This window comes from Panthera pardus, unplaced genomic scaffold, assembly GCF_024362965.1.
Source record: "Panthera pardus isolate Hobbes unplaced genomic scaffold, ASM2436296v1 HiC_scaffold_5, whole genome shotgun sequence".
Classification (NCBI taxonomy): domain Eukaryota; kingdom Metazoa; phylum Chordata; class Mammalia; order Carnivora; family Felidae; genus Panthera; species Panthera pardus.
Genome location: NW_026526980.1, coordinates 17,585,995 through 17,612,818, shown reverse-complemented (window position 1 = coordinate 17,612,818; position 26,824 = coordinate 17,585,995). Strand labels below are relative to the sequence as shown.

Below are 26,824 nucleotides of genomic sequence, written 5' to 3'. Positions count from 1 at the left end.
GTAGCAGCAATACTTACATCAGACAAAACAGACTTTAAAACAAAGACTGTAACAAGAAACAAAGAAGGACACTATATAATCATAAAGGGAACGATTCACCAAGAAGCTGTAACAATTATGAATATTTGCATACCCAACATAGGAGCACCCAAATACACAAAGCAGCTAATAACAAACATAAAGGAAGTAATTGATAGTAATATAATAATAGTAGGGGACTTTAACACCATACTTACATCAATGGATAGATCATCTAAACAGAAAGCAACAAGGAAACAGTGGCTTTGAATGACATTGGACCAGATGGATCTAACAGATATAATCAGAATATTACATCCTGAAGCGGCAGAATACCCAGTCTTTTCAAATACACATAGAACATTTTCCAGAATAAGTCATCTATTAGGCCACAAAACAAGTCTCAACAAATTTAAAAAGATTGAAGTCATACCATGCATCTTTTCTGACCACAATGCTTTTGTAAAACTAGAAATGAACCATGAGGAAAAAAATCTAGAAAGAACAGAAATATATGGAGGTTAAATAACATGCTGCTAAACAGTGAATGGGCTAACCAAGAATTCAGAGGAAATTAAAAAATACATGGAGACAAGTGAAAATGAAAACACAAAGGCCCAAAACTCTTGGGATGCAGCAAAGCTGTTCCAAGAGGCAAGTTTATGGCAATACAGATCTACCTCAGAAAGCAAGCAAAATCTCAAATAAACAACCTAATCTTACACCTAAAGGAACTATAAAAAAGGACAAACAAAACCCAAAACCATAGAAGGAAGGAAATAACGAAAATTGGAGCACAAATAAATGAAATAGAAACTTAGAAAACAATAGAACGGATCAACGAAACCAGGAGCTGGTTCTTTGAAAAGGATCAACAAAATGAATATACCTAGCCAGACTCATCAGAGAGAGAGAGAGAGCGAGAGAGAGAGAAGACTCAGAGAAACAAAATCAGAAATGAAAGAGGAGAAATAACAACAGAAGCGCACCTGGGTGGCTCAGTTGGTTGAGCGTCCGACTTCAGCTCAGGTCACGATCTCACGGTTCGTGAGTTCAAGCCCCACACTGGGCTTTGTGCTGACAGCTCAGAGACTGGAGCCTGTTTCGGATTCTGTGTCTCACTCTCTCTCTGCCCCTCCCCTGCTCGTGCTCTGTCTCTCTCTCTCAAAAATAAATAATCATTAAAAAAGAAAGAAAGAACAACAGATACCACTGAAACACAAAGGATTATAAGAGAATATTATGCAAAATTATATCAACAAATTGGACAACCTAGAAGAAATGGATAAATTCCTAGAAACAGATAATCAACCTCCCAAAACTGAACCAGAGAGAAACAGAAATTTGAACAGACTGGGGTGCCTGGGTGGCTCAGTCAGTTGAGTGTCCAGCTTTGGCTCAGGCCATGATTTCACAGTTCATGAGTTCAAGCCCCACGTTGGGCTCTGTGCTGATAACTCAGAGCCTGGAGCCTGCTTCAGATTCTGTGTCTCCCTCTCCTTCTCTGCCTCTACCCTGTTTGTGCTGTCTCTTGCTCTCAAAAACAAGAAGACATTAAAAAAAAAAAAGAAAGAAAGGAAATTTGAACAGACTGATTACTAGCAATGAAATTGAATCAGTAATCAAAAAAACTTCCAACAAACAAGTGTCCAGGACCAGATGGCTTCACAGGTGAATTCCACCAAATATTTAAAGAATTAATAGCTATTCTTCTCAAAGAATAGAAGAAGGAAAACTGCCAGAAAAAAACAGAAGAGGAAGAAAAACTTCCAAATTCATTCTATGAGGCCAGCATTATCCTGACACCAAAACCAGATAAAGACACTACCAAAAAAAAAAGAAAATTACAGGCCAATGTCTCTGATGAACACAGATGCAAAAATCCTCAACAAAATATTAGCAAACTGAATCCAACAATACCTTAAAGAAATCATTCACCACGATCAAATGGGATTTATTCCTGGGATGCAAGGGTGGTTCAATACTCACAAATCAATCAACATGATACACTGCATCGACAAAAGAAAGGATCAAAACCATATGGTCATTTCAATTGATGCAGAAAAAGCATTTGACAAAGTACAATATTCATTCATGATAAAAACTGTCAACAAAGTAGGTTTAGAGGAAACATAACTCAACATAATAAAGGCCATATATGAAAAATTCACAGCTAACATCATCCTCTAAAACCTGAGAGCTTTTCCCCTAAGGTCAGGAACAAGACAGGGATGTCCACTCTCACCACTTTTATTCAACATAGTACTTTGAAGTCCTAGCCTAAGCAATCAGATAAGAAAAAGAAATAAAAGGCATCCAAACGGGCAAGGAAGAAATAAAACTTTCACTATTTGCAGATGACATGATACTATATAGAGAAAACCCTCAAGATTGCACTAAAAATCTACTAGCACTGATACATGAATGCAGTAAAGTCACAGGATACAAAATCAATACACACAAATATGTTGCATTTCTATACACTAACAATGAAATAGCAAAAAGAGAAATTAATAACCCCAATTACAATTGTACAAAAAATTAAAAAATACCTAGGAATAAAATTAACCAAGGGAGTGAAAGGCCTGTACTCTGAAAACTATAAAACACTGATGAAAGAATTTGAAAATGACACAAACAAATGGAAAGATATTCCATGCTCACAGATTGGAAGAACAAGTATTGTTAAAATGTCCATACCACTCAAAGCAATCTACAGATTTAATGCAAAACCCATCAAAATACCAACAGCATTCTTCACAGAACTAGAACAAATCATCTGAAAATTTGTAGGGAACCACAAAAGACCCTAAATAGCCAAAGCAGTCTTGAAAAAAACACAAAACTGGAGGTATCACATTCCCAGATTTCAAGATATGCTACAAAGCAGTAGTAATTAAAACAATATGGTACTGGCACAAAAACAGACACACAGATCGATGGATCAGAATAGAAAACCTAGAAATAAACCCACAATGTTATGGTCAATTAAACTTTGACAAAGTGGGCAAGAATATCTAATGGAAAAAAGACAATCTCTTCAACAAATGGTGTTGGGGAAACATAACAGCAACACTTGCAAAAGAATGGAACTGGACCTCTTTCTTACACCACACACAAAAATAAACTCAAAATGGATGTGAGACCTGAAACCATAAAAATCCTAGAAGAGAGTACAGGCAGCAATGTCTTTCTCGATATGTCTATAACGACTTCTTTCTAAATATGTCTCCTGAGGCAAGAGAAACAAAAGCAAAAATAAACTATTGGGACTTCGTCAAAACAAAAACCTTCTGCATAGCAGAGGAAACCATCAACAACACTTAAAACACAATGTATTGAATTGGAAAAGATATGTCTGCAAATGACATATCCAATAAAGGGGCAGTATCCAAAAATGTAAAGAACTGATACAACTCAACACCAGAAAGAAAGAAAGAAAGAAAGAAAGAAAGAAAGAAAGAAAGAAAGAAAGAAAGAACCCAATACAAAATGGGCAGAAGACATGAACAGACACTTCTCCAAAGAAGACATCCAGATGGCCAACAGACACATGAAAAGATGCTCAACATCACTCATCAGGGAAATGCAAATCAAAACCACAATGAGAGATCGCCTCATACCTGTCAGAATGGCTGATATCAAAAACACAAGAAACCACAAATATTGTTGAGGATGTGGAGAAATGGGAAGTCTGCTGCACTGCTGGTGGGCATGCAAACTGGTACGGCCACTGTGGAAGACAGTATGGAGTTTCCTCAAAAAAGTAAAAATTGAATTGCCATATGATCCAGTAATCCCACTATTGGGTATTTACCCAAAGAATATGAAAACGCTAATTTACTAATTTGAAAAGATACAGGCACCTCTATGTTTATTGCAGCATTATTTACAATGGCCAAATTATGGAAGCAGCCCAAGTATCCACTGATAGATGAATGGATACACAAGAGTGTGTGAGTGTGTGTGTGTGTGTGTGTGTGTGTGTGTGTGTACACGTCTACACAATGGAATATTACTCATCCATAAAAAAGAATGAAATCTTGGGGTGCCTGGGTGGCTCGGTCGGTTAAGCGACCGGCTTCGGCTCAGGTCATGATCTCGCGGTCTGTGGGTTCGAGCCCCACGTCGGGCTCCGTGCTGACAGCTCGGAGCCTGGAGCCCGCTTTGGATTCTGTGTCTCCCTCTCTCTCTGCCCCTCCCCCGTTCATGTTCTGTCTCTCTCTGTCTCAAAAATAAATAAACATTAAAAAAAATTAAAAAAAAAAAAAAAAGAATGAAATCTTCCCATTTGCAACAATACGGGTAGATTCAGAGGATACGGTGCTAAGTGAAATCAGTCAGGTAGAGAAAGTCCAATACCACGTGATTTTACTCATATGTGGAATTAAAACAAAACAAAACAAATGAACAAAGAAAAAAGAGACAAACCAGAAAACGGACTCTTAACTATAGAGAACAAACTGATGGTCACCAGAGGGGAGATGGGTGAATTAGGTGAAGGGTACACCTACGCACCTGAAACTAATTTAACGCTGCACGTTAACTACACTGGAATTAAAACAGAACAGCCAACAAGACACATCGGTGAGCTAAACCTGGCCCCCGCAGTCAGGGATCCAGGACCTCCCCGCTGGCCATACCTACTTCTTTAAAAAAAAATTTAATGTTTATTTATTTTTGAGACAGAGAGGCAGAGAGACAGAGTGTGAGCGGGAGAGGGACAGAGAGAGACGGAGACACAGAATCCGAAGCAGCCTCCAGGTTCTGAACTGTCAGCACAGAGCCCGACATGGGGCTCGAACCCACGAACTGCAAGACCGTGACCTGAGCCGAAGTTGGACACTTAACCTGCTGAGCCACCCAGGTGCCCCTGGCCACACCTATTTCTATTCATCATTGTATTTCTACCCTTATCCTGAATTCCAGCATAATTTTTTCAAGTCATAACTAATAAATCCTCTCCTACACGCCCCTATTTTCTCTGGGTTGCTTTTTTTTTTTTTCCAGTTTGAAACATACTTTGAATGTGACCAAAGTGAGAAAAAATGTGAAGGGTTCATATTCATTTTCTTAATATAATTATGTATTGATACAGTAACACAAAGTTAATTTCCTATCTAAAATTCATCTCTTTAATCAAAAACCTAAATAAAATAATTTTCTATGAAAATATTTCTAAAATACATTAAGACTTTCCTGTCTTCTTTAAAAGAGTGTGTTGAACATCACTTGGTCTTTTCTTGATACTAATGGTCAAAATTCTGGATAGAAATTGATCTATAATAGAGAAGATGCTGTCAGGAGCTATTATGGTTTTGTATCTTTCATTTGTTATTTTAAGTAACATCCTCTGTCACCAGAAGTATAGGATATGGGCAGAGCCCCTCTCATCCTTTTCTGGCTTTTGTGAACCTCCTGGGTTTTTGTTGTTGTTTTATTTTGTTTTTTACTTTATAGTTATCCTAATTTTGTATGATGGAGATGAGATTCTAACTTTGAATTTTAAAGCTCCTTTTTTGGGGGGTGGGGGGGCGCCTGGGTGACTCAGTCCGTTAAGCAACCGGCTCTTGCTTTCAGCTCAGGTCATATTTTCATGGTTCATGAGTTCAAGCCCTACACTGGGCTCCACACTAACACCACAGAGCCTGCCTGAGATTCTCTCTCTCCTTCTCTGCTGCTCGTATGCTCTGGGTCTCTCTCTCTCTCAAAATAAAATAAATAAACTTAAAGACTTTTAAAGTTTTTTTTATAGTCCCCAGTTCCAACTCACAAAGTGCAAATTATCTCCAAAACTTTCCTTCTGTACGAGGTAAACTGAAATCTTCAGTCCTTCTGATTCACAATCACTGGGAATTCTTTTGTTAAAAACTACGCTATCTCCTATATACAACTTCTGTATCTTAAAAATTAGCTCTAAAATATGCATTTCAAATATTCTACACGATTCTTACAGAATCAAAAATTGAGATCCACAGCTGTCTTTTCCCTAAAACTGGGGTTCTCAAACATGGTGAAATGTTTGCAAAATGTGGGCTACTTCAAACAAACAAACATGCCTGAGCCCAAGCCCAGGATCAAAATCTGAACCTCTGGAAGATAGAACCTATGCATTTGTGTTTATTTTATTTAGTTATTAGCTTTTTACTTTTCATGTTGTGCTTATTGTAGATTTCCTATGCTGTTTGTAAGAAATAACAGAGAGAGAGAGATCCTATGTACCCTTCAGTCAGTTTCCCCCATGGTAGCATCTTGCATAATTAAAGCACAAAAGCACAATCAGGAAATTGACATCAATATAATCCTACAGAGTTTTTAAAACTAGGTCTCCTTAAAAGGAAACTCTTCTCTTTTTCTCTTTGCTGATGCTTAGCTCTACTGAAGCGGCATATCCCCCTCCTTAATGTGCTAGCTTTAAAAAAACAAACAAACTTTTTATTTTGAAAAAAAGGTAAAACCCACAGAAAATATATCTGAATACTATAATGGGAAGGGTATAATGAATACCCACATACCCTCCACCTACATTCATTGGTTCTTCACCAATTCTGGGCAGCCCTGAGAACTGGAGCCTTCTCTTACATAAACAGAACAGACAGAATTATCAAATTCAGGAAATTTAACAACCATACAATATTATCTAATATAATGTAGTTCATTTTCAAATTCGTTAATTTCCCAAAACCATCCTTAAATTTAGGGCAATTAGCAACCCCAACAGCCCCCTGCCCCCCGCCCCCCAACAAGGATTTCATGTGGGGTAACTGTGATATGCTGTTAGCCTCTTTTTTGTTTTTTTTTAATGTTTATTTATTTCTGAGACAGAGAGAGACACAGCATGAGTGGGGGAGGGGCAGAGAGAGAGGGAGACACAGAATCAGAAGCAGGCTCCAGGCTCTGAGGTGTCAGCACAGAGCCCGACGCGGGGCTCGAACTCACAAACCGTGAGATCGTGACCTGAACCGAAGTCAGTCGCTCAACCGACTGAGCCACCCAGGCACCTCTGCTGGTAGCCTCTTTTATCTGGAATAACCTTTCTCACTTATGCCATTGGTAGTTTTGAAGCCTCCACGTGAACTGTTTTGTAGACAGTCCCTCAATTAGGCTTTGTTTGGTTGTTTCCTCATTGGGTTTCATTTTTGAAAAGCACTGTTCATCAACGTTCCCAGCTATGGGTTCACTGAGGAGATAGACATTTGGCAAAGAAGAGGTCTTCTCAATCATAAGCACAACTGACAGATGGCCACCTCTCAGCACCTTGCTTCCAGGCTGAACATCAATGATATTTACAAGACTGTGCCCCTCCAGAGAGCTGGGCACTTTGGGGAGCAAAAGCAGGCCAGCGCAATTCCCAGCCTAGGATTGTTAATTGCAAGGAATAAGGAGTCACAGGGTTGAGGTTTCCAGTCTGGGTTTCTCTGAGGGCTGGGTGAACAACATCCTTTCTCTTGTCCTCAGTTTCTCCAAACTACAAAATGAGGACGAAAGTACCTAGCAGTTAACTCACAGGGTTAATGCAGTGATGGATGCTCCACACTCAGCACGGTGCTTAGCACTTAGTAAATGTTCATCTAATGTGAGCTTCTACCCACATCAAAAACTAGATCATTAAGTCAAATCTCACATGTATTGTTTTAAACCTAACGGGTGGGCTAGAGGTTTTCTGTTAAAGCCAAATCCTGGTGTGATTTTCCTATCCTACAGCCCAGCTGCTTGGCTATGGCAAAGACCCTGGCCCTTCGTGGGGTTATGAGGCTGAAGTCCATCTTACCATTACATCCTGAATAGTTAAGAGGATCCTTTCTTTGTCTGCACTGCTGGCAGGGTCTGGTAATCCATGTGCATTCAGAAGGGAGACATTAAAATCACAGGGCGTGGTGCCCGTAGGAGACTTGGTACCCTAGGGGCAAGCAGAGAGAATGGGCGTGGTAAAAGCAATTTACGTCCCTGAAGATGCGCTGGGTCCCTCGTTCTCTCTGTTGGTCTCCATGCCTCCCGTCTGCCTCCTCACCGTCCATCATTCTCGGCTCTCTCTCTCCCAAAGCTGAGCTGGTCAAACTCATCCCTGCCTTACCCACACCGCTGTAGACACACAGTTAGTAAAGAGACCAGGATTCAAACTCAGGGCACCAACAACCTAGACACTGGGCTCAGTGAGTACCGAGATACGGCGTCCACATCTTGCTGAATAAAGAAAGTGGGATATCAAATAGTGTGGATGGTATATAATCCCATGTATGTGAAAACAGCTATAAAAAGTGAAGGAAAAAATGGTTCTCACTTGAAAGTTATTTAAATGGTAATCCAAAACAGAAGTACCCAAGCAACGCGACGGGCTTAAAAACAATCTTTCATTGTTTAAGCCTCACCGTTGAAATTAATGAATGGCAAACTGGAGGGATTTGCTACAGGGCCCTCCCTGCTGGGAACCGGGTGGGATTCCCACTGGGGGATGCCTGGCCAGTGATGGCACCCTCTAATCTCCACGATTCCCATAGGTGGGTGACCCGTCATGGGCCTCGGCAGAGTCCACACGTGGTGGACCTACTGGGGGCACACAGGCTGTGAACAGGTCTTCAGTTGTTTGTATGTGTCAGCAAATAGCAATGACTTTAAAACATCGAATTGTAATTGTGGGCAAATATCCAGTTCATCCCACACCAGGGTCCACACAATGGAGGCATTCCAGAAGATGATGGGGCGGCCAAGTCTTCCCATCAACCCATCATGCTCGCAGGAAAAATCAAATAACTAAACTCAGGAATTACCACCACTCACTGGGGATGGGCCAGGACTGGAACATTCCAGATAAACCATCTCCTCTTGGATGTAATCAATACCTTTCATATGTTATGAATGTAAGAATTTTTTATTCTGGATGGATACACCCATCTATGACCTCTGGGGCAGTGGGATTATGAAAAGACTTTTATTTTCTTTGTATGGGTTGAATTTTATTTTTTTTAATTTTTATTTTTTATTTTAGACGGGGGGGGGGGGGGCGGGGGGAAGAGGGGTAGAGGGAGAGAAAGAGAGAATCCCAAGCAGGCTCCAGGCTCAGCGCGGAGCCCAAAGCAGGGCTCGATCCCACAACGCTGGGATCGCCACCTGAGCCGAAATCAAAGAGTCAGCCGCTCAACCGACTCAGCCACCCAGACGCCCCGATACATTGTTTATTGTCTGTCTTATCTTCGGTGTGTAGAACGGTACCTGGGATCTGTCGTGGGGACCAGGCACCTGCAGTGCACACACCTGTGTAAGGACACAGCCGCTCCTCAGCTCCGACCGCTGCTGTTACGTAAGGATCTGGCTCCCAAACAGTTCGGATTTTTCAAGAGAAGCCCCAAATTCCCATTTCAACATGGACTCTCCTGATTCTTAAATGTCAGCTAGTAATTCTTTCGAAAACACCGTGCAAGTCCATGGGCTGAGGCCAACGGAGCCTGTCTGCAGCATGCGGGTCTGCGAACTCAGAGCCCGCAAGAAATTGAAGATCACCAAGGGTATGATTGAAGGCAAACAGGCTGGTATGTTTCAACAGTGAAGGTCAGACGAAAAGTACACATGCGGACACGGATTTCCTTTTGCTCCCCCTCGGAGCTGCGCTTGCAAACAGTGTGAGGTGGCTGAATATATTTAGCCACACGCTTTTCTTCTTCTTTTTTTTTTTTTTCCTCTCTAGTTCAGACTGCGTCTCTTAAGCCTTCTGCCTCGGCCGAAAACGCATGTTACCATTTCACTCTTTCGCTTCGCGGGAAAATAACTCCGAGGGGAAATTGACTGTGAAGCCTTACAGAGTGCCCCCTCAAGATGGGGAGAAAAAGGAAAGAAGGAAATACAGTCAAGCGCTCACAGTGGAGACAAGGCAGGGCGGGCAGGGCAGGGCCATGCTGCTTCAGAGCGTGTGTGCACCCAGGAATGCTAATGGGGCTTACAGCTCGTGAGGGGCGGGCTGCCTTGTGCTGCAGGCAGCCTGGGGGCTTGCAAAGGAAGGAATATATGTTCACTTAACAGGAGGTACCAGAGGAGAAGAGGGAACTACCCCACTTTTCGCGCCGAAGGCATGCACACATTCCGTGCGGGGCGGGGGCGTGGCCGGGACTGGACCGGGCTGAACTTGGCTACAGACCAGCCTCCCAAACTAAAAGAAACTGATGGCTGTTGGCAGAGGCACGTGCTCAGACCCTGAGCCGGGCGCCGTTCTGTTGTTCCAAAAGCAAGTGTGTATGTGTGTGAGCGCGTGTGCTGTGTTTGTGGTATGGGAGGTGGGTGTTAAAGGCAGTAAAGCCCACGCTAGAGTGTTGCCTACTGTAAAATCCCTTTAATACGGACTGGGTAGGAAACAAGGGCACTGGGTTAAGTCCATAAAACCAGCGCCACCCCCCCCCCCACCGGCCCCCTCCAGGAAGACAGAATTTCCAATTTACTTTTAGACTTTTGCAGCTGGGATGTGAAACAAAGCAACCCTTTGCTCTTTACCTGTCCTTCTTTTACGAGCAAAGAAGGAAATACAAACAGGCAAACACAACACAAGAATGTTTCCTGGACAATATTCCCACTTTTATGAGTGCTTTGCAGTTCTTAAAGGCAGGGTTTGGTACAGGAGCGGCATTCAAAAGCAAGATTTGGGGGGCACCTGGGTAGCTCCGTCACTTAAGCTTCCGACTTCGGCTCAGGTCGTGATCTCGCGGTTCATGAGTTCGAGCCCTGTGTCCGGCTCTGTGCTGACAGCTCAGAGCCAGGAGCCTGCTTCGGATTCTGTGTCTCCCTCTCTCTCTGCCCCTCTCCTGCTTATGCTCTCTTTCTCTCTCACGCACACACAAATAAATAAACATTAAAAACAATTCTTTTTTTAAAAAAAGCAAGATTTTGTTCTTTTAGGGAGGCTATTGAATCTGCAGCCTGCACTCACAGCGGAACAAAGGCCTGGGGGATGGGACGGGGGATGGCCCCGGGGCCTCTGTCCTGTGGCGTCCCGATAATTTTGCTTCTATATAGACATGGCGATGATCTATGCACTCATTCTATATATAAAAGCGATGCCCTCAGAATAAAACCCAGCTACCTGGACTCACCCCTCACAGCCCCCTCCACTGCCCTGCCCGGGGCTCATCGTGCCCTGCCTGGTCTGCCCCACACTCCCACCTTGCTCATGCTGTGCCTGAGCCTCATGTCGTCTGTGCTTGCTGTTCCCTCTGCCTGCAATGCTTTTCCCACCAGGTTTCAGCTGAACTGTCACACCGGAAGGCAGCCTTCCCGCCCTCTCTGCCGTGTCTGAAGCTGCCCTCTCTCCCACACTCTTCCACTTTCCTCTGTTTTCTTCGCAGAACGTGACCATACCTGCAATTGTTGCTTTCTTTATCTCTTGGTCTATTCTTTTTTTTTTTCAATTTTATTTTTTATTTCTTAAAACTTCCATCTAAGTTAGTGAGCATATAATGCAACAATGATTTCCTTAGTGCTCCTTCCCGATTTAGCCAATCCCCCCTCCCACAACCCCTCCAGTAACCCTCTGTTTGTTCTCCATATTTAAGAGTCTCTTATGCTTTGTCCCCCTCCCTGTTTTTATATTACTTTTGTTTCCCTTCCCTTATGTTCATCTGTTTTGTCTCTTCAAGTCCTCGTATGAGTGAAGTCATAGGATTTTTGTCTTCCTCTGACTAATTTCACTTAGCATAATTCCCTTCAGTTCCATCCACGTGGTTGCAAATGGCAAGATTTCATTCTTTTTGATTGCCGAGTAATACTCCATTATATATATATATGCCACATCTTCTTTATCCATTCATCCGTCGATGGACATTTGGGCTCTTTCCATCCTTTGGCTACTGTCGATCATGCTGCTATAAACATGGGGGTGCTTGTGTCCCTTGGAAACAGCACACCTGTATCCCGTGGAGAAATGCCTCGTAGCGCCATGGCTGGGTCGTAGGGTAGTTCTAGTTTTAGTTTTTCGAGGAACCTCCGTACTGTTCTCCAGAGTGGCTGTGCCAGCTTGCGTTCCCATCTTGGTCTCTTCTTTACTGTCTACCCCCCACCCCCACCCCCGCCCCGGAGTATAAGTTGCTTAAGAATAGGGCCCCCGTGCGTTTTGTTTGTTTCTGTGTCTCTGGTGCCAGGGACAGAGCCTGATGCTCCGAAGTGGGTGCCCAACCAATGCCTGCTGAATAGAAGCCCAGCACGCACCGTCGGAGGTCCCTGGATTTCACAGGTGACACGGCGGTTTGAGGAGGGGACCGAAACGCCCCATTGCCTGCCTCATCAGCGGCTGCGCGGCTGTGGACTCTTGAGCTACAGTTCTGTGGGGCTTCTGGGCATTTCCGTGTGTGGCTTCTGCTGCCCCAGGGGGTGGGGTGATACTCAAAATCTTTAACAGCAGGTGCATACATACAGTTGTGGCCAGGCTGAGTATCAGCTCTGCCCGCCTCCCCTCCCCTCCTTGCCCCACACTCCACCCCAGCCTCTCGGACCCCGGCAAGTGTCACTTCCTCGAGGAAGCCTTCCTGGATACCCTCTCTCCTGGGCCCACCACGCCCTGCCCCACCCCTCAGCAAACTCTTGCGGTGGAGGGACTGTAGGCTGTTGCCTCTTTGGGGTCGGACGCCAGCCCTTCTGACACCTGGACACCGTGTGCCTGGAGGAACATCCAGCATGTGGCCCGGCCTGGGTGCTCGTCACGGCGTGCGAAAGGGAGGACAAGAGTGAAGGAACTTAGGGACAGAAGGAGGGAAGGAATAAACAGCTGTCACAAAGTGCCCCCAGAGCCGCTACAGCACAAGCTGAGGCCAGTCCTACCTGTGGACGGTCCCCGGAAGCGTCCTTGGCCTTGACGGTCACATCCCCACACGGCTCAAAATCTTCAGAAGGGTCCAGAGGCGGCTCGATGTGCAGCCGCGGGCCAGCTTCCGTCCTGATCTGCACCGATTTCTATACAGAAAAAGTCAGATTGCTTGAGATGTGATGGGAGGAGCATCTGAATTCCTCAGAGGGGTGAGCACGTTAGCGGCTGATGGCGAGGCGGTAGGTCTGCATGGGCCACGCCACCTCTGCTCAGAAGCCCTGACTGGAGGGCCGCCTGGGTGGCCCGGTCGGTTAAGAATCGGACTTCGGCTCAGGTCATGATCTCGCGGTTCGTGACTTCGAGCCCCGCGTCAGGATCTATCCAGTCAGCACAGAGCCCCCCTCAGATCCTCTCTTCCCCTCTCTCTCTGCCCCTCCCCTGCTTATGCATGCGTGCACTCTCTCTCTCAAAAGTAAAAAATAAAATTAAAAAAAAAGTCTTTACTGGTTCCTACTGCACAAAGGGTGTTCAGAATTTTTCACTAACTTTTTAGCTTGGAGTACTTTCTCAGTAGAATTTCAGTGGGTGTTACACTCCCCCCATATTGGCTTTGTGATCAAATAAGTTTAGGAGACCCTGGGTTTTCCTCGGGACTTCTAAGGGCTGGGGCCAGGGTGGCACAAGGGAGGCACCCAGGGAGCAACATTTAAGAAGGGGCTCCCTCTTAACAAAAATAATATAAAAACAGGGAGGGGGACAAAACAGAAGAGACTCATAAATATGGAGAACAAACTGAGGGTTGCTGGAGGGGTTGTGGGAGGGGGGATGGGCTCAATGGGTAAGGGGCACTAAGGAATCTACTCCTGAAATCATTGTTGCACTGCATGCTAATTTGGATGTAAATTTTAAAAAATAAAAAATAAAATTAAAAAAAAAGGAAGAAGAAGGGGTTCCCTCTTGGGTGCCCTGCATGTGCACGAATCCAAGAGTGAGGGCCTCCTTAAACTTCCTGCTCCGGGCCTCACTCGAGTGAGGCCTGGCTATTAAAAGGAGGGACAGGTCGGCCAAGCCATGCATACTGGGTTCGTTACCCCGCTGCGGGACAGAGATTTATTTTATTTTTTCTTAAGTTTATTTATTTTTTTGAGAGAGATAGAGAGTGAGCAGGGGAGGGGCAGAGAGAGAGGGAGAAAGAGAGAATCCCAAGCAGGCTATGCACTGTCAGCACAGAGCCCGGTGTGGGGTTTGAACTCATGAGCTGTGAGAGCATGACCTGGGCCGAAACCAAGAGTCTGACGCTTAACCGACTGAGCCACCCAGGCGCCTGGGGACAGTGATTCATGCCTTTCCCCTCATGCCCTGGGTGAGAAGCCTCCATCCCTGTGAGACTCGGCTTCCCCACCAGCCTAGTGAACTTGATGATGAAGAAAATGACGCCGCCTGCGGGACTCTCACTGGGTAGGACCGAACACCTTTCTCATCCACGGTCACGCCGCCCCACCCCGCCCATCCCCGTGAGCGCGTTCACATTATGCGTCACGACACTGAATGCACACTGAGCGCCCCTCCAAGTCCTTCGCGTGCCTTTGCTCGTTCGGTCCTCATAGCAACCCCAGGGGGAAACCGAGGCACAAGGCCACAAGCCCCTTGCCCAAGGTCGCACAGTGAGGAAGCCGCAGAGCCTCGATCTGAACCCCAGCAGCACAGCTCCAGAGGCCTTGCTCCAAACCAGGGATGGGTCCGTGTTTCCTGTACAGACTAAGGATTTTAGGTCCTGCCAATCATATGGTCTCTGTCACCAGAATTCAGCTGTCCCATTGTAGCTGGAAAGCAGCCATAGATAAAGCCTGAATGAATGGGCTTGCCTGTGTCCCCAAAAGACTTTATTTATAAGAACAGGCTGTGGCCAGATTTGGCCCGAGAGCTGTAGTTTGCTGAGGGACCCCAGTACTAACCACCACACTATAATGCCCCCCAAAAGGCACGTGAAGGATAAATGTGCCCGGCCTGGGCTACAGGATGGAGGGAAATGAAGGAACTTCCTGAGAACACGTAACACTCAGAAAAGTAGGCAGGGGCTTGGCTATAGATCATGCGAGAAAAAGATCTTGGAAAGAAAGTTTAAAAAAGAAGAGAGAGAGAAAGAGGCTGAAAAAGGCAGACAGGGGGCCCCTGTTGGGGAACAGGGAGGACGCAGAGGTGCCGAAGGAAGGTGCTTTGGGACACTTTTCCTTCCATAGGCGATCCTGTCACTTAGCGATGCCCCCCAGGCTCCGACACCAAGTGTGAGCTAGCTGCCTCCCAGGCTGCGTCAGCTTGCTCTCAGAGCATTTCTTAGCGTCAGCAGACCTATGGAGGCTAAGCAGGATCCAGGCCGGGAGACACCTGGGAGCTTTCCTGCCTGGGGCCAGGATGAACCTGAAAGGGGTTTGAAGTTCATCTCCAAGATGGATTTTCTACCACAGACGCTGGGGAGGCCAGGCTCCTCCCCACTCCCCAGGATCCACTCAAAAACACCCAAATGCTGAAATGGAGATGGAGAGTGAGAGAGGCAGAGACAGTGGGGTGGGGGGGGCAGGGAGAGAGAGCGAGAGGAGGGAAGGCAGGAAGGAAGGAGCCAGTGGGGAAGGGAGAAGAGGAGGGAGGAGGGAGAAGGGGAAGGGGCTGGGAGGGAGGAGCACCAGGCATGGGGCACACAGCCTGGCCCCTCTACAGGCTTCTGTTCCTTTATCCAGAAAGGGAGGACTCAGACGAGGACCTTACTCGTGGAAGGTCCAGGCACCAGCAGTATTGGCTTCTCCTGGGGATTTGTGAGAAATGCAGAATTTCAAGCCCCATCTCAGAGCTGTGAATCGGAATCTGCATTTTCACAAGAGCCCAGGTGGCTCGCACGCACACTCCAGTCTGAGCAGCGTGAGGTCTGTGAAGTCTTGCGGCGGGTGCTTCCGTCTGTGCTGCACGCGCCCCCCTGTCTTCTGGCAAAGGCACCCTGATTTTCTTTTGGGAAATCCTCCCCCTCCCCACCCCCAATCCAAGTGTTCATGTGGAACGGAGTCCACGGGGGGCTGGAGCATAGGACAGGCCCAGGCGATCTGAGCATTAGATCCTGCTGGCCCAGAGCGACCAGGTGACAGAATGCACGGTGGAGGCTGACAGTGGTCACCTTGGTGCCACCCAGAGCAGCACAGGGAAAAGCAGAGTTGAGAGATGGAGAACGGGCTGTGCAACACTGTCTGAGCACCTGGATCCAGCCATACCTGAACCCCAGTTTCCCGCTGCCAAGTAAGAGAGCTGGCATTAATGCAGTTTTGCTGGTCTGATCTGAAGGATAAATATGAGAAAGAGCTCCAGCATTCAAGGAGGAGAGCCCCGGTATGCCTCTGTCCTCTGCAGCCTTCCCATCCTCCCTTTTCCCAGAAGCGCCCCTCTGCCTTCCCAGGAGCTTGTCACAACTGCTCGCCTGGCCGAGAGGTCGGGAGATGGGTTTGCAGTAGGCATTAAGGCACTTAACCAGCAAGCCCTTACTGAACACGGACTGCATACAAGGTTCTGGAAGCATGTTGAGATAGTAAAAAAAAAAAAAAAAATGTAACAACCCGTGCCCTGGTCTCAAGGAGTTCACACAGAACTTGCAACAGAAGAACGCGTTTCTGAAGCAACACGTAACAAAATTAATGTGGTCCCGGAAGAGTTTTAAATGCCGAGTGGGCGCCGCCGGAGGGGAATAAATAGTCTCCCATCTGGCCTGCTCTCCCACCGCAGCCCCGGGGCTGTACCTCCGCCACCACTGGAGGAGAAGGGGAGCTGCCTCACCCACATCAAGACGCCCACCTCCCAATAAGCGCACGAGGCTGGAGGGTTCCAACCCAGCCCCCGGGCAGCGCCCGCTCCCCGCCGCCCACCTTCACGTGCTGGTGAGCATGATGCCCGAGCGCCTGGCTGGCTCCCCATCTGGCACGTTGCTTTACCTGGAGTGGGTGTTTGTAAGTGGCTGCTTTCTCCTGCCTCCTGGCAGCGCCCAGACCCGGGTGGACCCTGGTGGTATCAGCCACGCATCGGGACGGGGTTTTAAAGCCCTGACACCCGAACACCCATGTTCCAGTTTGCCCGCCCAAGGGCAGATCTTGCCCTCAGCCACACGCAACCCAAGGCCACGCTCAGAGTTATCTGTGTGTATCTGCCGCCCCCTTAGCAAAGCATTCTAAGAGATGCGCGTGCAAGCTGCTGTCAATGCGAAAGATAGACGGAGGCTAGGGGTTGCCCTGTATGGTTGTTCAGGTTGTGTGGTATGCAAATGGCTCCCTCTAGAGGTAGGAGTGCTCTGAAGATACTGACAGGCAGGTTTGGGGTGGGGAGGAAATATACCCTATTTGATATGTTCTTCCCGGATTTTCCTGATCTCTTACAAATAACAGCGCTCGACACTCTGACAGTGTGTGTCGTGCAAGGTCGCCGTAAAAGCCGATGCTTTATGGGCTGTTTCATTTATTGTCCTCTCTGCAGGGGTTTTCAAAACTCAGACACAGGAAAACAAAGGAAAGGGCTTCACGTTTTGACTCATGAGCTTTTCTGGAGGTATCTGCAGCTGCCTAGCCCACAACAGGAACCCGGATATGACAGTGGAGTGAGAGCAAAGCCTTGCTTTCCGGGCCTTGAAGGAAAGCCCACCCCCACCGTAAATTGCTGAAAGGCCAATCCCTTCACTACCAATTTAATGCTAAGAGCCCATGACGTTCATCAAATCTGACAGCATTTTGGTAAACGACAGCTCTGTTGATTAGGCCGCTGTCCACCCAAGTATTACAAGGCTGAGGAAGCCATAAATCTTAATCCGCTGATAGCAGGAGAAAGATCTGAGGCTGAGACGTGGTGGGGGATAAAGACTAGTGCCAACAGGAGCCCATTGATCACCTCCAGGCCGGTCCACGGGGCAGGTGGCAGCTCAGTCCCGGGACGGGTTTTACAGGTGCGGCCGGTCAGGCTCCAGGCCAGCGTTTGGATGAGCCGGTGACCTTCCGGCGCAGGGATCCTTGAGCCCGTGCGCCTGGGGGAGCCCCTTCCAGCGGGGGCATCTCGACCCCAAAGTGCTTCCTAGTTGCGGAGGGCAAGACCCTAAGAAGGGAGGTTATTCTACAGGAAGACACGAAGGCCTGGTCACCGGGAAGGGGCCGTGTGACCCAAAGGAATTTCAGGCAACACTCAGAACAAGTGGCTGGATGCAAGCTGGAGAGTGCAGAGGGCCACAGGGAGGAGGCAGAGTGCTGGCCAGGGGGAGACTGTGGCCGCCGTGTCCCCAGCTGACCCGGCTGTGGTCTGAGATGACACACTGAGTGCCTGTGTGCCCCCCACCATCCCTCCTGCTGGGCACAGCCATACGGGAGAAACCCCAGGACTGGGACAGGGCTGCAGTGCCTCTCCTGACGGGGTGGCTTTTGAGGACTGGCCACCACTGGCCACCGGGGGATTCTGCTTCCCTCACCGCCGCCTACCTCTGGCTGCCTCCAAGGATGGTGAGGCCCACCCAAAGGGGTGAGGGAAAGACTGCCTTCCTCTCTATCCTTGGCACCCGAAAATCCATCCCCATGTACTTCCTACCATGGAGAAACTTTCTACTTAACCCCACTTCTTGGGGCCAAAGGAAACCCGACCAGTGCCTCTTCCTGGTGTAGTCGGTACATTGGGGCTACTTACTGTCCTGGACAAGAAGCTAGGGGACCCAGGCCCCGCTCAGGGAACAGCTCTGGGGCGGGCAGGCTTTGCATCATCCGACCCGGCCCACCTCCGCTCACACCCTCTCAGGGCGGGAGTGGGCATCTGGTCCAGGCTGACCAACTGAGGCATTGTCCCAGACAATTTCAACAAAGACCGGCAGGGAGAAGACACGAAGGGGTGGGTCGAGGAAGCTGAGGTGACCAGGGGACTCTGGGAGTTAGGGAAGGTGCGAGGTGGAGGCTGGGAGGATGAAGAGCCGAAAGCTGGAGAGACAAAGGCCTGCTTCAAAGCCTCCTGCCTGGTCCTCCTACAGCCACCTGGCCCCACGGGCATCCTTCGGCATGGGGCAGAGGGGATCTTTCCAAAATGTGAGCCCAAACACTCAACTCTCCTATTGAAAACCCTCCAGAGGATTCCCCACATTTAAAATGGAATCCAGGGTCGGGGGCGGGGGGGGGGGCGTCTGGGTGGCTCAGTCGGTTGAGCATCCGACTTCGGCTCAGGTCACAATCTCACAGCTCGTGAGTTCGAGAACCCGCGTCGGGCTCTGTGCTGACAGCTCGGAACCTGGAGCCTCCTTCGGATTCTGTGTCTCCCTCCCTCTGCCTCTCCCCTGCTCACGCTCTGTCTCTGTCTCTCTCTCAAAATAAATAACCATTAAAAAAAAATTTCTTCCAAATTTATTTCTAGAGCTACTCTCCCCCCGCAACGACCCTGTCCGTCTCCCCCCCCCCCTCCTGCGTAGCACTTGTTTCTTTGCTTACTTGCTCCTGGTCCTCTGCCTGCCTGCCCACACACCCCGGAACCGTGAGCTCCAGGAGAGCCGGGCCAGGCCTGCCTCGGTCACGGCTCGGACCCCAGCGCCTCTCCGTGTCCACAGTGGAGCAGGTGCTCGGTAGAGGTCACCGAATGAACAACGGACTGAATAAATGAAGGAACACCCTGGAGCGAAGCCCTGAGGTCTCCAGGCAGAGCCGCCCTCGGCACCTGCCCCCCACGGACGACAGTGACGGTCGTGACCGTCTACCGCCTGCTTCCTCTGTGCCGGGCGCTGCTGGCCACGTTGCACAGACACCGGCTCACCCGGTCCTCATGAACTACCCTACCAGGCGGGTGCCATTCTTAACCCCAGCTGCAGACAAGGAAACGGGCACAGAGAGGTTGAGCAGCTTATCCAGGGCCACACAGCTAGGAGGAGGTGGAGCCCGGGCTTTGACGTACGGCTGCGGGGCTCCTGAGTGGGTAAGCTTAAACGCCTCCTTGGATTTGTCCGTCCCCTGCCGCCTGGTGCTCCTACCCGAAGCTGAAGGACCCCCTGTGACACACACCACGCCCGCACTCCCTCCGGGCGGCCTGGGAGGTTTGCACGCAAAGCTCAGAGACCTCACACCGCCGGGGCACACAGCTAGGAAGTAGGTTGACCCCAAAGCCCATTCCCGTCTCTCCAGGGGACGCAGGTTCAAACGCCCCAGGGAGCCAGGCCGGAAATGGAAAGGCAGGAAGCCCCCCCCACCCCCCACCCGTGTGAGAGAAGCAGTGGCCGCAGCACAAGGCCACCACACCTGCCACTGGGCCTCAGCTCTGGGGCGCTAAGGGGGGTGGTGAGGACTGCGGCAAACAGAAGCACTTTGCCCAGCCTTACCGGGGTAGGGGGCAACCACTACTCTGCTCTAAAGGCTGCCTCGCAGAGAGGGGAGGCCGGCGTGAGGGCCAGATCTTTCCATTTTCCCAGGGAAGTAGGAATCTAGCTTTTTAAAAATATAGAAGAACTTTCTGAATTTAAATGTTAGCAAGTGACTAAGTCTTTTTTAAACTGTGTGAGTCCAAAAAACACCCTCCGGGGGACAAGTTCAGCCCACAGGCCTCAAGCTGCGCGCTCCCGAGTCCAGCAGGCCATATGCCTGGAACAGTCACCACGTCTGTCTTGCAGGCTGGGCGGTCCCCAGGCCTTTATAGCCGAGGGGGGGACTCCTGGGGCAGGACCAGAGCCTTATCTGATTTTTTTTTTTTGTTTCGAACCCCAGAGCCCCACACAGTGCCTGGCCCGTGGTAATACATCTTTTTAAATGAAAGGATGATTTGTCTCGAGACATGGCTTCTACCCCTCTCACGACTTCCGTGCGTTCTCTGGCTTGTCCATCTTGGAGGAGTGGTCCCCAAGGCACGGTAGTGGTGGGGGTGGGCTGACCCCCAGGACCCATTCCACTTCCCTCCTAGGGTGGCTTTACGTTCAGGAGAGGCCGGAAAGTCAGCCCGTGTTTCCCAGATACCCTTTCCGTGGGGGTTCTGGATGCGAGCTGGGTGCAGCCGATCCGACGACTTCATACAAGGCAGGGGACGCGGAAATGAGGTGGAAGCAAGGGGACACATGCCGGCTGATTCTGTGCTAACCACAGTGCAGAGGTGAGGGGTTTTGCAAGTGTCCCAGCCTGGCCGGACAGGCTACGGGCATCGTTGCTCTAGCAGGCGCGGCATCATTCGAGGCCATCGGTTGTGGCGGGAGCCACCTGGTTCCCAGATGACAGCTCAGGTGACCCAGCCCTGATGCGGATCCCCCACCTTCCCCACTGGGCCCTAGGGAGCAGTTCTCCTGGCAGGCTGTGTGAGAAGCACAGAGACCTTGTGAGCACCGGACTCCCTGTATTCCATCCATCTCTGATTAAAACAGCCTGAATGGTCTCTACTGTTAGGCAGTGACTGACCCCTGACTGACACGGTACAGAAGGACAATTACAGCCTTCACGGCATCGGGAAGCTAGGAAATTAGCCATGATTAGGCCCTGTGAAGTGTGGGACCACAGGGAGAGGCTGGGGAGGGATGCTAATTAATCTTAGGCCAAGTCTTTTAAATTGCACAGGCTCTGGGGCCGGCCATTAAGTCACAGTCTAAGATGCAAATATGGCTCCTGATAATAGAAGGCACTCAGAACAACCAGAAGGAGGGTCTGAAGTGGGAAGTGGAGACAGGCCTCCTTAATGAGAAATTAACATTCATTGCTGGGGACAAAAGGAGGCCTCCAGGCTGCGTGCCCTGGAGGCCTTGCTCAGCAAGCCCCGGCAGGAACACCCAGCCACATTTAATCACAGACCCACAAAGGCAGGGGAGACCAGTGGGTTTGGGGGTCACCGGTCCAGTGTTCAAACGTCAGCCTACCCTCCTCCCTTAGCGGCTGCGTGACCCTGAGCAGGTCACCTCACTTCTCTGGGCCTCAGTTTCACCAATGGCATGATGAGGATAGTTACAGACCTACAGGGTTATCGCACAGATGGGCCAGTAAAGCTTATGGAAGTATTTACTATAGACCCACACATACAGCCCCGTGCAGAAGGTTCTAAGGGCAGTACTTCCCAACCTGGGTGAACACAGGATTGAAAAGGATTACATACCATTGCTTAAGCCGCACCTCAGACCAGGTGAGTCAGAATCCCTGGGGGGGGGGGGGGGGGGGGGCTCCCCAGGTGGTATGAACGTGCAGTGGGGGGTTGAGAAGCACTCATCCCAAGCAAGTGGCCAGATAAGGACCACGTGGGCAAGAACACCACGCTTGGAGCAAAGGTCTGGGCTGAAGTCTTGATTCTGGTTGACCTTGGAAGAAATCTCACTTAGCTTTTCTGAGCATTCAAGTCTGTGGCTCCCTTAGAAGAGGAAGAACATTGGAACTTTACCCTGCAGGTCTGCCTCGAGGGCAAAGGAGAGGAGTCACGCGGGAGCACGGCTCGTACCTGGTTGGCACTCAAGAACGCCAGCTGCTGGCGTCAGCACCATCAACAAGCAGCCCTAAGTGCATCTCAGGTCTGTGGGACAGGGGCTTTGCCTTGTTACCCACTGCATCCCTGGCATCAAAGACTATGCCCGGCACATAGTAGGTGCTCAATAAAAGACAGCTGTATGAACGAGTCATCATGAAGGGGGCTGAGAGTGCGCACGTGATCCTCCTGCGTAGGGCTGGGGTGACCCCATCGGAAGGGAGGATCACGCCACAGAGAGAGGGCTGGGAGGTCCCCAGTCTCCTCCACTCCCCAGGGGCCAGGACTGCATGCAAAGAGGCCACCTGCAGGGTGCCCGGCCAGCCCCACCGCTGCCCGCGGGGATTCTGAAAGGTTCTGTCACAATAACCCTGCTCCTTCTTCTAAAACATGAGCTCGGGCCATGTGTCTTGACTCTCCCCCCAGGGTTTCCTGACCTGGTGCCATCCTCGGCGCTGAACTTTGGAAGGGGCTGTCCGCGAGTTGCGTCTTAAAGCTTCTTCCGCTTCTCGAAACAGGGTTCTTCGCCCGTAATCTGCACCAGACATGAGAGAAGGGGATTTGGTGAGGCGCCCGTGACAAGCTCACACCCAAGGCAGATTCATGACTCACATCTAAAACGCACATCAGGTGCCCAAAGTCCCGTCTGTGGAGCGGGCCACTGTAGTCCCATTGGTAGCCGCAGGGCGTTAGGAAACAAGCCAAATGCGCAGCGAAAAGGGCAAGGGTAGTAAGTCACAGCTGAATCAGGCAGGTTTATGTACAAAAGGAAAAATCTCCGACATACGGAAGCAGGGCACACACAGTGGGCACAATCGGCCAGCGTTTGTGTAAAAGAGGAGAGGGGAGATATATTTGTTGAATGAGTAAAGATACTACTCCGTGGCCCAAGTAGAAAGACCGTTACCTGCACCTCCCTGAAACCCGGACCAGGAGAGGCCTGCACCTGCCAACTAGCAGCAGGCTGGCCAGAAGCCTCGTCCATGAAACCGTGAAACCTAGAAGAATCATTCCATTCCCCTTGTTGCCCTGGGGGCCAGGAAGCTCATTCTAAACTCTAAGCTCAACTGCAGTGGCTCTCCTAGGGGAAGGTTTGGGGACATGACTTTCGCCTTTTATCTCCTCGTTTTGACTTTTACCGTCTATTTTACTGTTGTTTTGGCTTTTGCCGTCTATTAATGGCTTGGGATATCTACCGTACCTGTAAGGCAATGAATTAGAACAACACAGATCAAGATTATTGTCTGATGGACATTTTACTTTTCTTATGTCAGTTAGTCTTCCTGGCAAGCCCGCAAGGTGGACGTGATTGTTCCCATCTTATAGAAGAGGAAACTGAGGGTCAGAGAGGACCCAACTGCCAGAGGTTTCAAAGCCAGAGAGTGGCAGAACAGAGTTCAAAGCCAGCCCTGCCTCATTCCAAATGCTCTTCCTGTAACTCAGTAGCACACCGGCTTCTCAGATAAAGCCGCCCGACGTGAAGGGCATGCTGGCGCCCCGGGGATGGGCACCCCTGTTAGTCCCATTTGAAAGATGAGGAAACAAAGGCACGTGGCCAAATTGGGACCCGACCCCGTGTGCTCTGCCATTTCATTCATTTTACCGCCAGGTCATTTTTATTGGTGCCTGTTTTGGGCCAGCCCCTCGGTGGGGTGCTCGTATTGCGCCCCCCTCAGCTTTCAGGACAGGACACATGAAATCTGTTGAAAGTACATGGAGCATGGATTAACTAAATTCAGAAATGAACAGTGGGAATCAAATATCACCCAGGGGTTAGGTACTGAGGTTAAGACAGATCCAGTGAAAATCGGGTATCATTTCAATTATCCTAGACATTTCCTTCAATTACTGGCACTATGAAACATAAAAGCCAGGAATTTACCGCCCTGGCCACCTTCGCCCTGGGGTAATGGAGGCCAAGATGACCCTTTAAAAGGAAGAAAAAAGGGTTTCTCTCTCTTCCTCCCTCTCCTGCTCTCTTTCTGGCCAAGCGGGCACAGTTAGTGTGTATGTAGGTTAACCGGTCATTTGCTGGGAAGTTCACGTGCATCGGATGTGGGTCCGCGGTGCCGAACGAGCTAGCGCGTTGCAGGGGCCGGACGGGCCAGTGCTCACCGTGCGTCCCCTCGGCGTGCGAGGCGCTTCTGGTGAAGTCGGGGTGGACAGCTTTCCGGGGTGAGGTCTTCAGCTCAGAGTTGGCCCCGTTGACGTAGACGGAGAAGCCTTGTTCCAAATGCTCCAGTCTCAGCTGCATGGGGTCCTTGGATCTCAAGTGCTTGAGTATCCTGGAAGAGAAACGATCATTCATTCCTCGTTCTGGAAGCCTGGGCCGCCCACCCCCGACGCGGGGGAGGGGGGGAGAGAACTACCGCTCTGATGGGCAAAGCATCTCGAATCGGGAGGCCGGGTGGCGGGCGCCCAGCTGTTCATCGACAAACAGCCTGGAAGAGGCCCATTACGCACACAGAGAAGCAGCAAGGGGGAGACTGTTTTGGGCCCGGCAGGGCTGTTTCTGCTTTCGTTCTGAGGCCCAAGCGCAGGTTAGCGGCGACGAAGGCACACGTCGTCCTCGCCCCGCGGTGGCTGAGACAGAAAGCAGGCGCGTGTGCGCATTGCCTCCACACAGCCTGGGTTTCCTGGGAGACCCCAACCTCATGCATCTCCACGTTGTGTGGACGGTGGCACCTTCTCCAGCGTGCAACGAAACATGCTGGGTGTCAGGTCGTAAGCCTTTGCGAGAGATTTCCTAGAATATCTACGAAGCAGGAAACGTCCCGCGTCAGACCAGGCAGACTGACTCCTTTTGCTTCAGGAAACAAACGCGTTCTCAGACGCTCACCCCTGGTATCCCCGATGTCATCATCTTCTATGCCGATGCAGTGAAAGAACATATCAATGTAGGCTTTAATTCAAGATTAGTGACAGGATTGTCACACCCTCTGGCTGAAAGGGTCTCGGCGTCAACATGGCTGGCCTCTAGTTCAAGTTTTCTTGAAAGCCTTGGGTCTTTCCCAACTATACTGTAGTGCCATAAAGAGCGTGCAGCAACCTCGTCACCCCCCCCCGCCCCCCGCCGTCCCCGTCCCCTGGAGCCGCTCCCGGCTCCAAACCCCAGGGCCTCCACAAACGTCTGTGCTCACTCCCGCGTCAACCGGATTTATTTCCGCACAGGAAGCGATGCAATCAAACCACATGGCAACGAGCGTGCATCCCCTTTGTGATTAAATAAGTTCCTACCAAACAAGCGAAATGTAAATGTTTTTAAAATATGGAAATAGGAATCACCTGGAGGGTGCGTACTAGGTGCCAAACTCTGTTCTAAATGCAGTGCGCATACGGGATCTGATGGTCGTCATCGGTGGTAGTTTTGCTCCGTAAAGTCACCGCAGACACTGAGCTGGTGACTAAAGAAACTCTGTCCCCAGGGCAAAACACGGGATTCGGTTCCTGCGAGCCTCCGTCACAGCATTTTCATCAACTGATCAGTACATAACCTTGCTGTACGTGAGTTTCGGTTTAAAGGCACCTTATTTAACACAGAGTTGATGCGCTGACATCGAACTCACGGCCGACAGCAGTGTTCTAACTCAGGCCTGACGGAAGCTCGTCCAACGCGTGTTATTTTCTCCTTAAGAGACATCATAGCCTTCTCGCGCTTCCGCACACGACATGGCACTTTAGCAACAGGCCCAGGGGCCAGTGTCAACAGCAAAATCACCAACAAAAAGCATGAAAATGTGGAAAACAGGGCACTAAGTATACTGCGAAAAAGACGCTTTGTTTTGGGGGGAAAGGGTTGGAACAAGAAGGTAGAGCGGTCCCGTGTTCTACCAAAGTTGGGAATGTGTGTGTCGCACAATGAAAATGTTTTGCCCCTCTGCACGTGCCTTTGAATGACCACAAGAGCTCTGTAAATACTGACTTTGGGGTTATGAATAAATTTCAGGGAGTGGGTGAATTTGTATTCAGGGAACACGTGAATAATAAGGATTGACTGTATTAAGGCATTAATCTTCCCCCAACAACCCTATGGGGCAATTACTTTTATTGTCCCCAGGTAATAAATAAGACAAGGGAGGCACAGAGAAGTTGAGTCATTTGCCCAAGGCCACACAGCTGGTATGGTGGCAGGGCTAGGATGAAAACGTAAGCAATCGGACTCAAGTCTTTACCACAGCAAAGACAACCTCTGAAGCTAGCCAGATGCCGAAACGGGCAAACTTAGACATTGCTGGTAACTCACAGAACCTTCTCAGAAAGCAATATGAAAATAGAGAAAATGCCATATGCTTGGTCTTTCCCCAGTAAGCCCATTTCGGCAAGACATTCTTTTTTTTTTTTTTGAGAGAGAGAGAGTGCGCATATGTGCGTGAGCAGGGTAGGGGCAGAGAGAGATAGAGGGACAGAGGATTTAAAGCACGCTCTGAGCCCGAGGTGGGGCTCAAACCCACAAACTGAGATCGTGACCTGAGCTAAAGTCGGACGGAGCCACCCACGCGCCCCAAATCATTCTTGACCAGGAACAATGGTCGGTGCTTGGGCATAACAAAACCCAGATGTCCAAAA

The 26,824-nt window shown here is 49.5% G+C and overlaps 1 protein-coding gene across 1 annotated transcript in view; it reads right to left on the bottom strand.

Annotated features, from left to right (window-relative positions):
- KATNIP (katanin interacting protein) overlaps positions 1-26,824 on the bottom strand; it is a 193,418-nt gene that overhangs the window by 109,602 nt on the left and 56,992 nt on the right. The window contains exons 4-7 of the mRNA XM_053894412.1: positions 24,374-24,543; positions 22,696-22,793; positions 12,814-12,945; positions 7,790-7,918 (exon numbers count right to left, since the gene is read on the bottom strand). Coding sequence (XP_053750387.1) covers positions 7,790-7,918; positions 12,814-12,945; positions 22,696-22,793; positions 24,374-24,543 — 529 coding nt within the window. The remainder of the gene's footprint in view (positions 1-7,789; positions 7,919-12,813; positions 12,946-22,695; positions 22,794-24,373; positions 24,544-26,824) is intronic.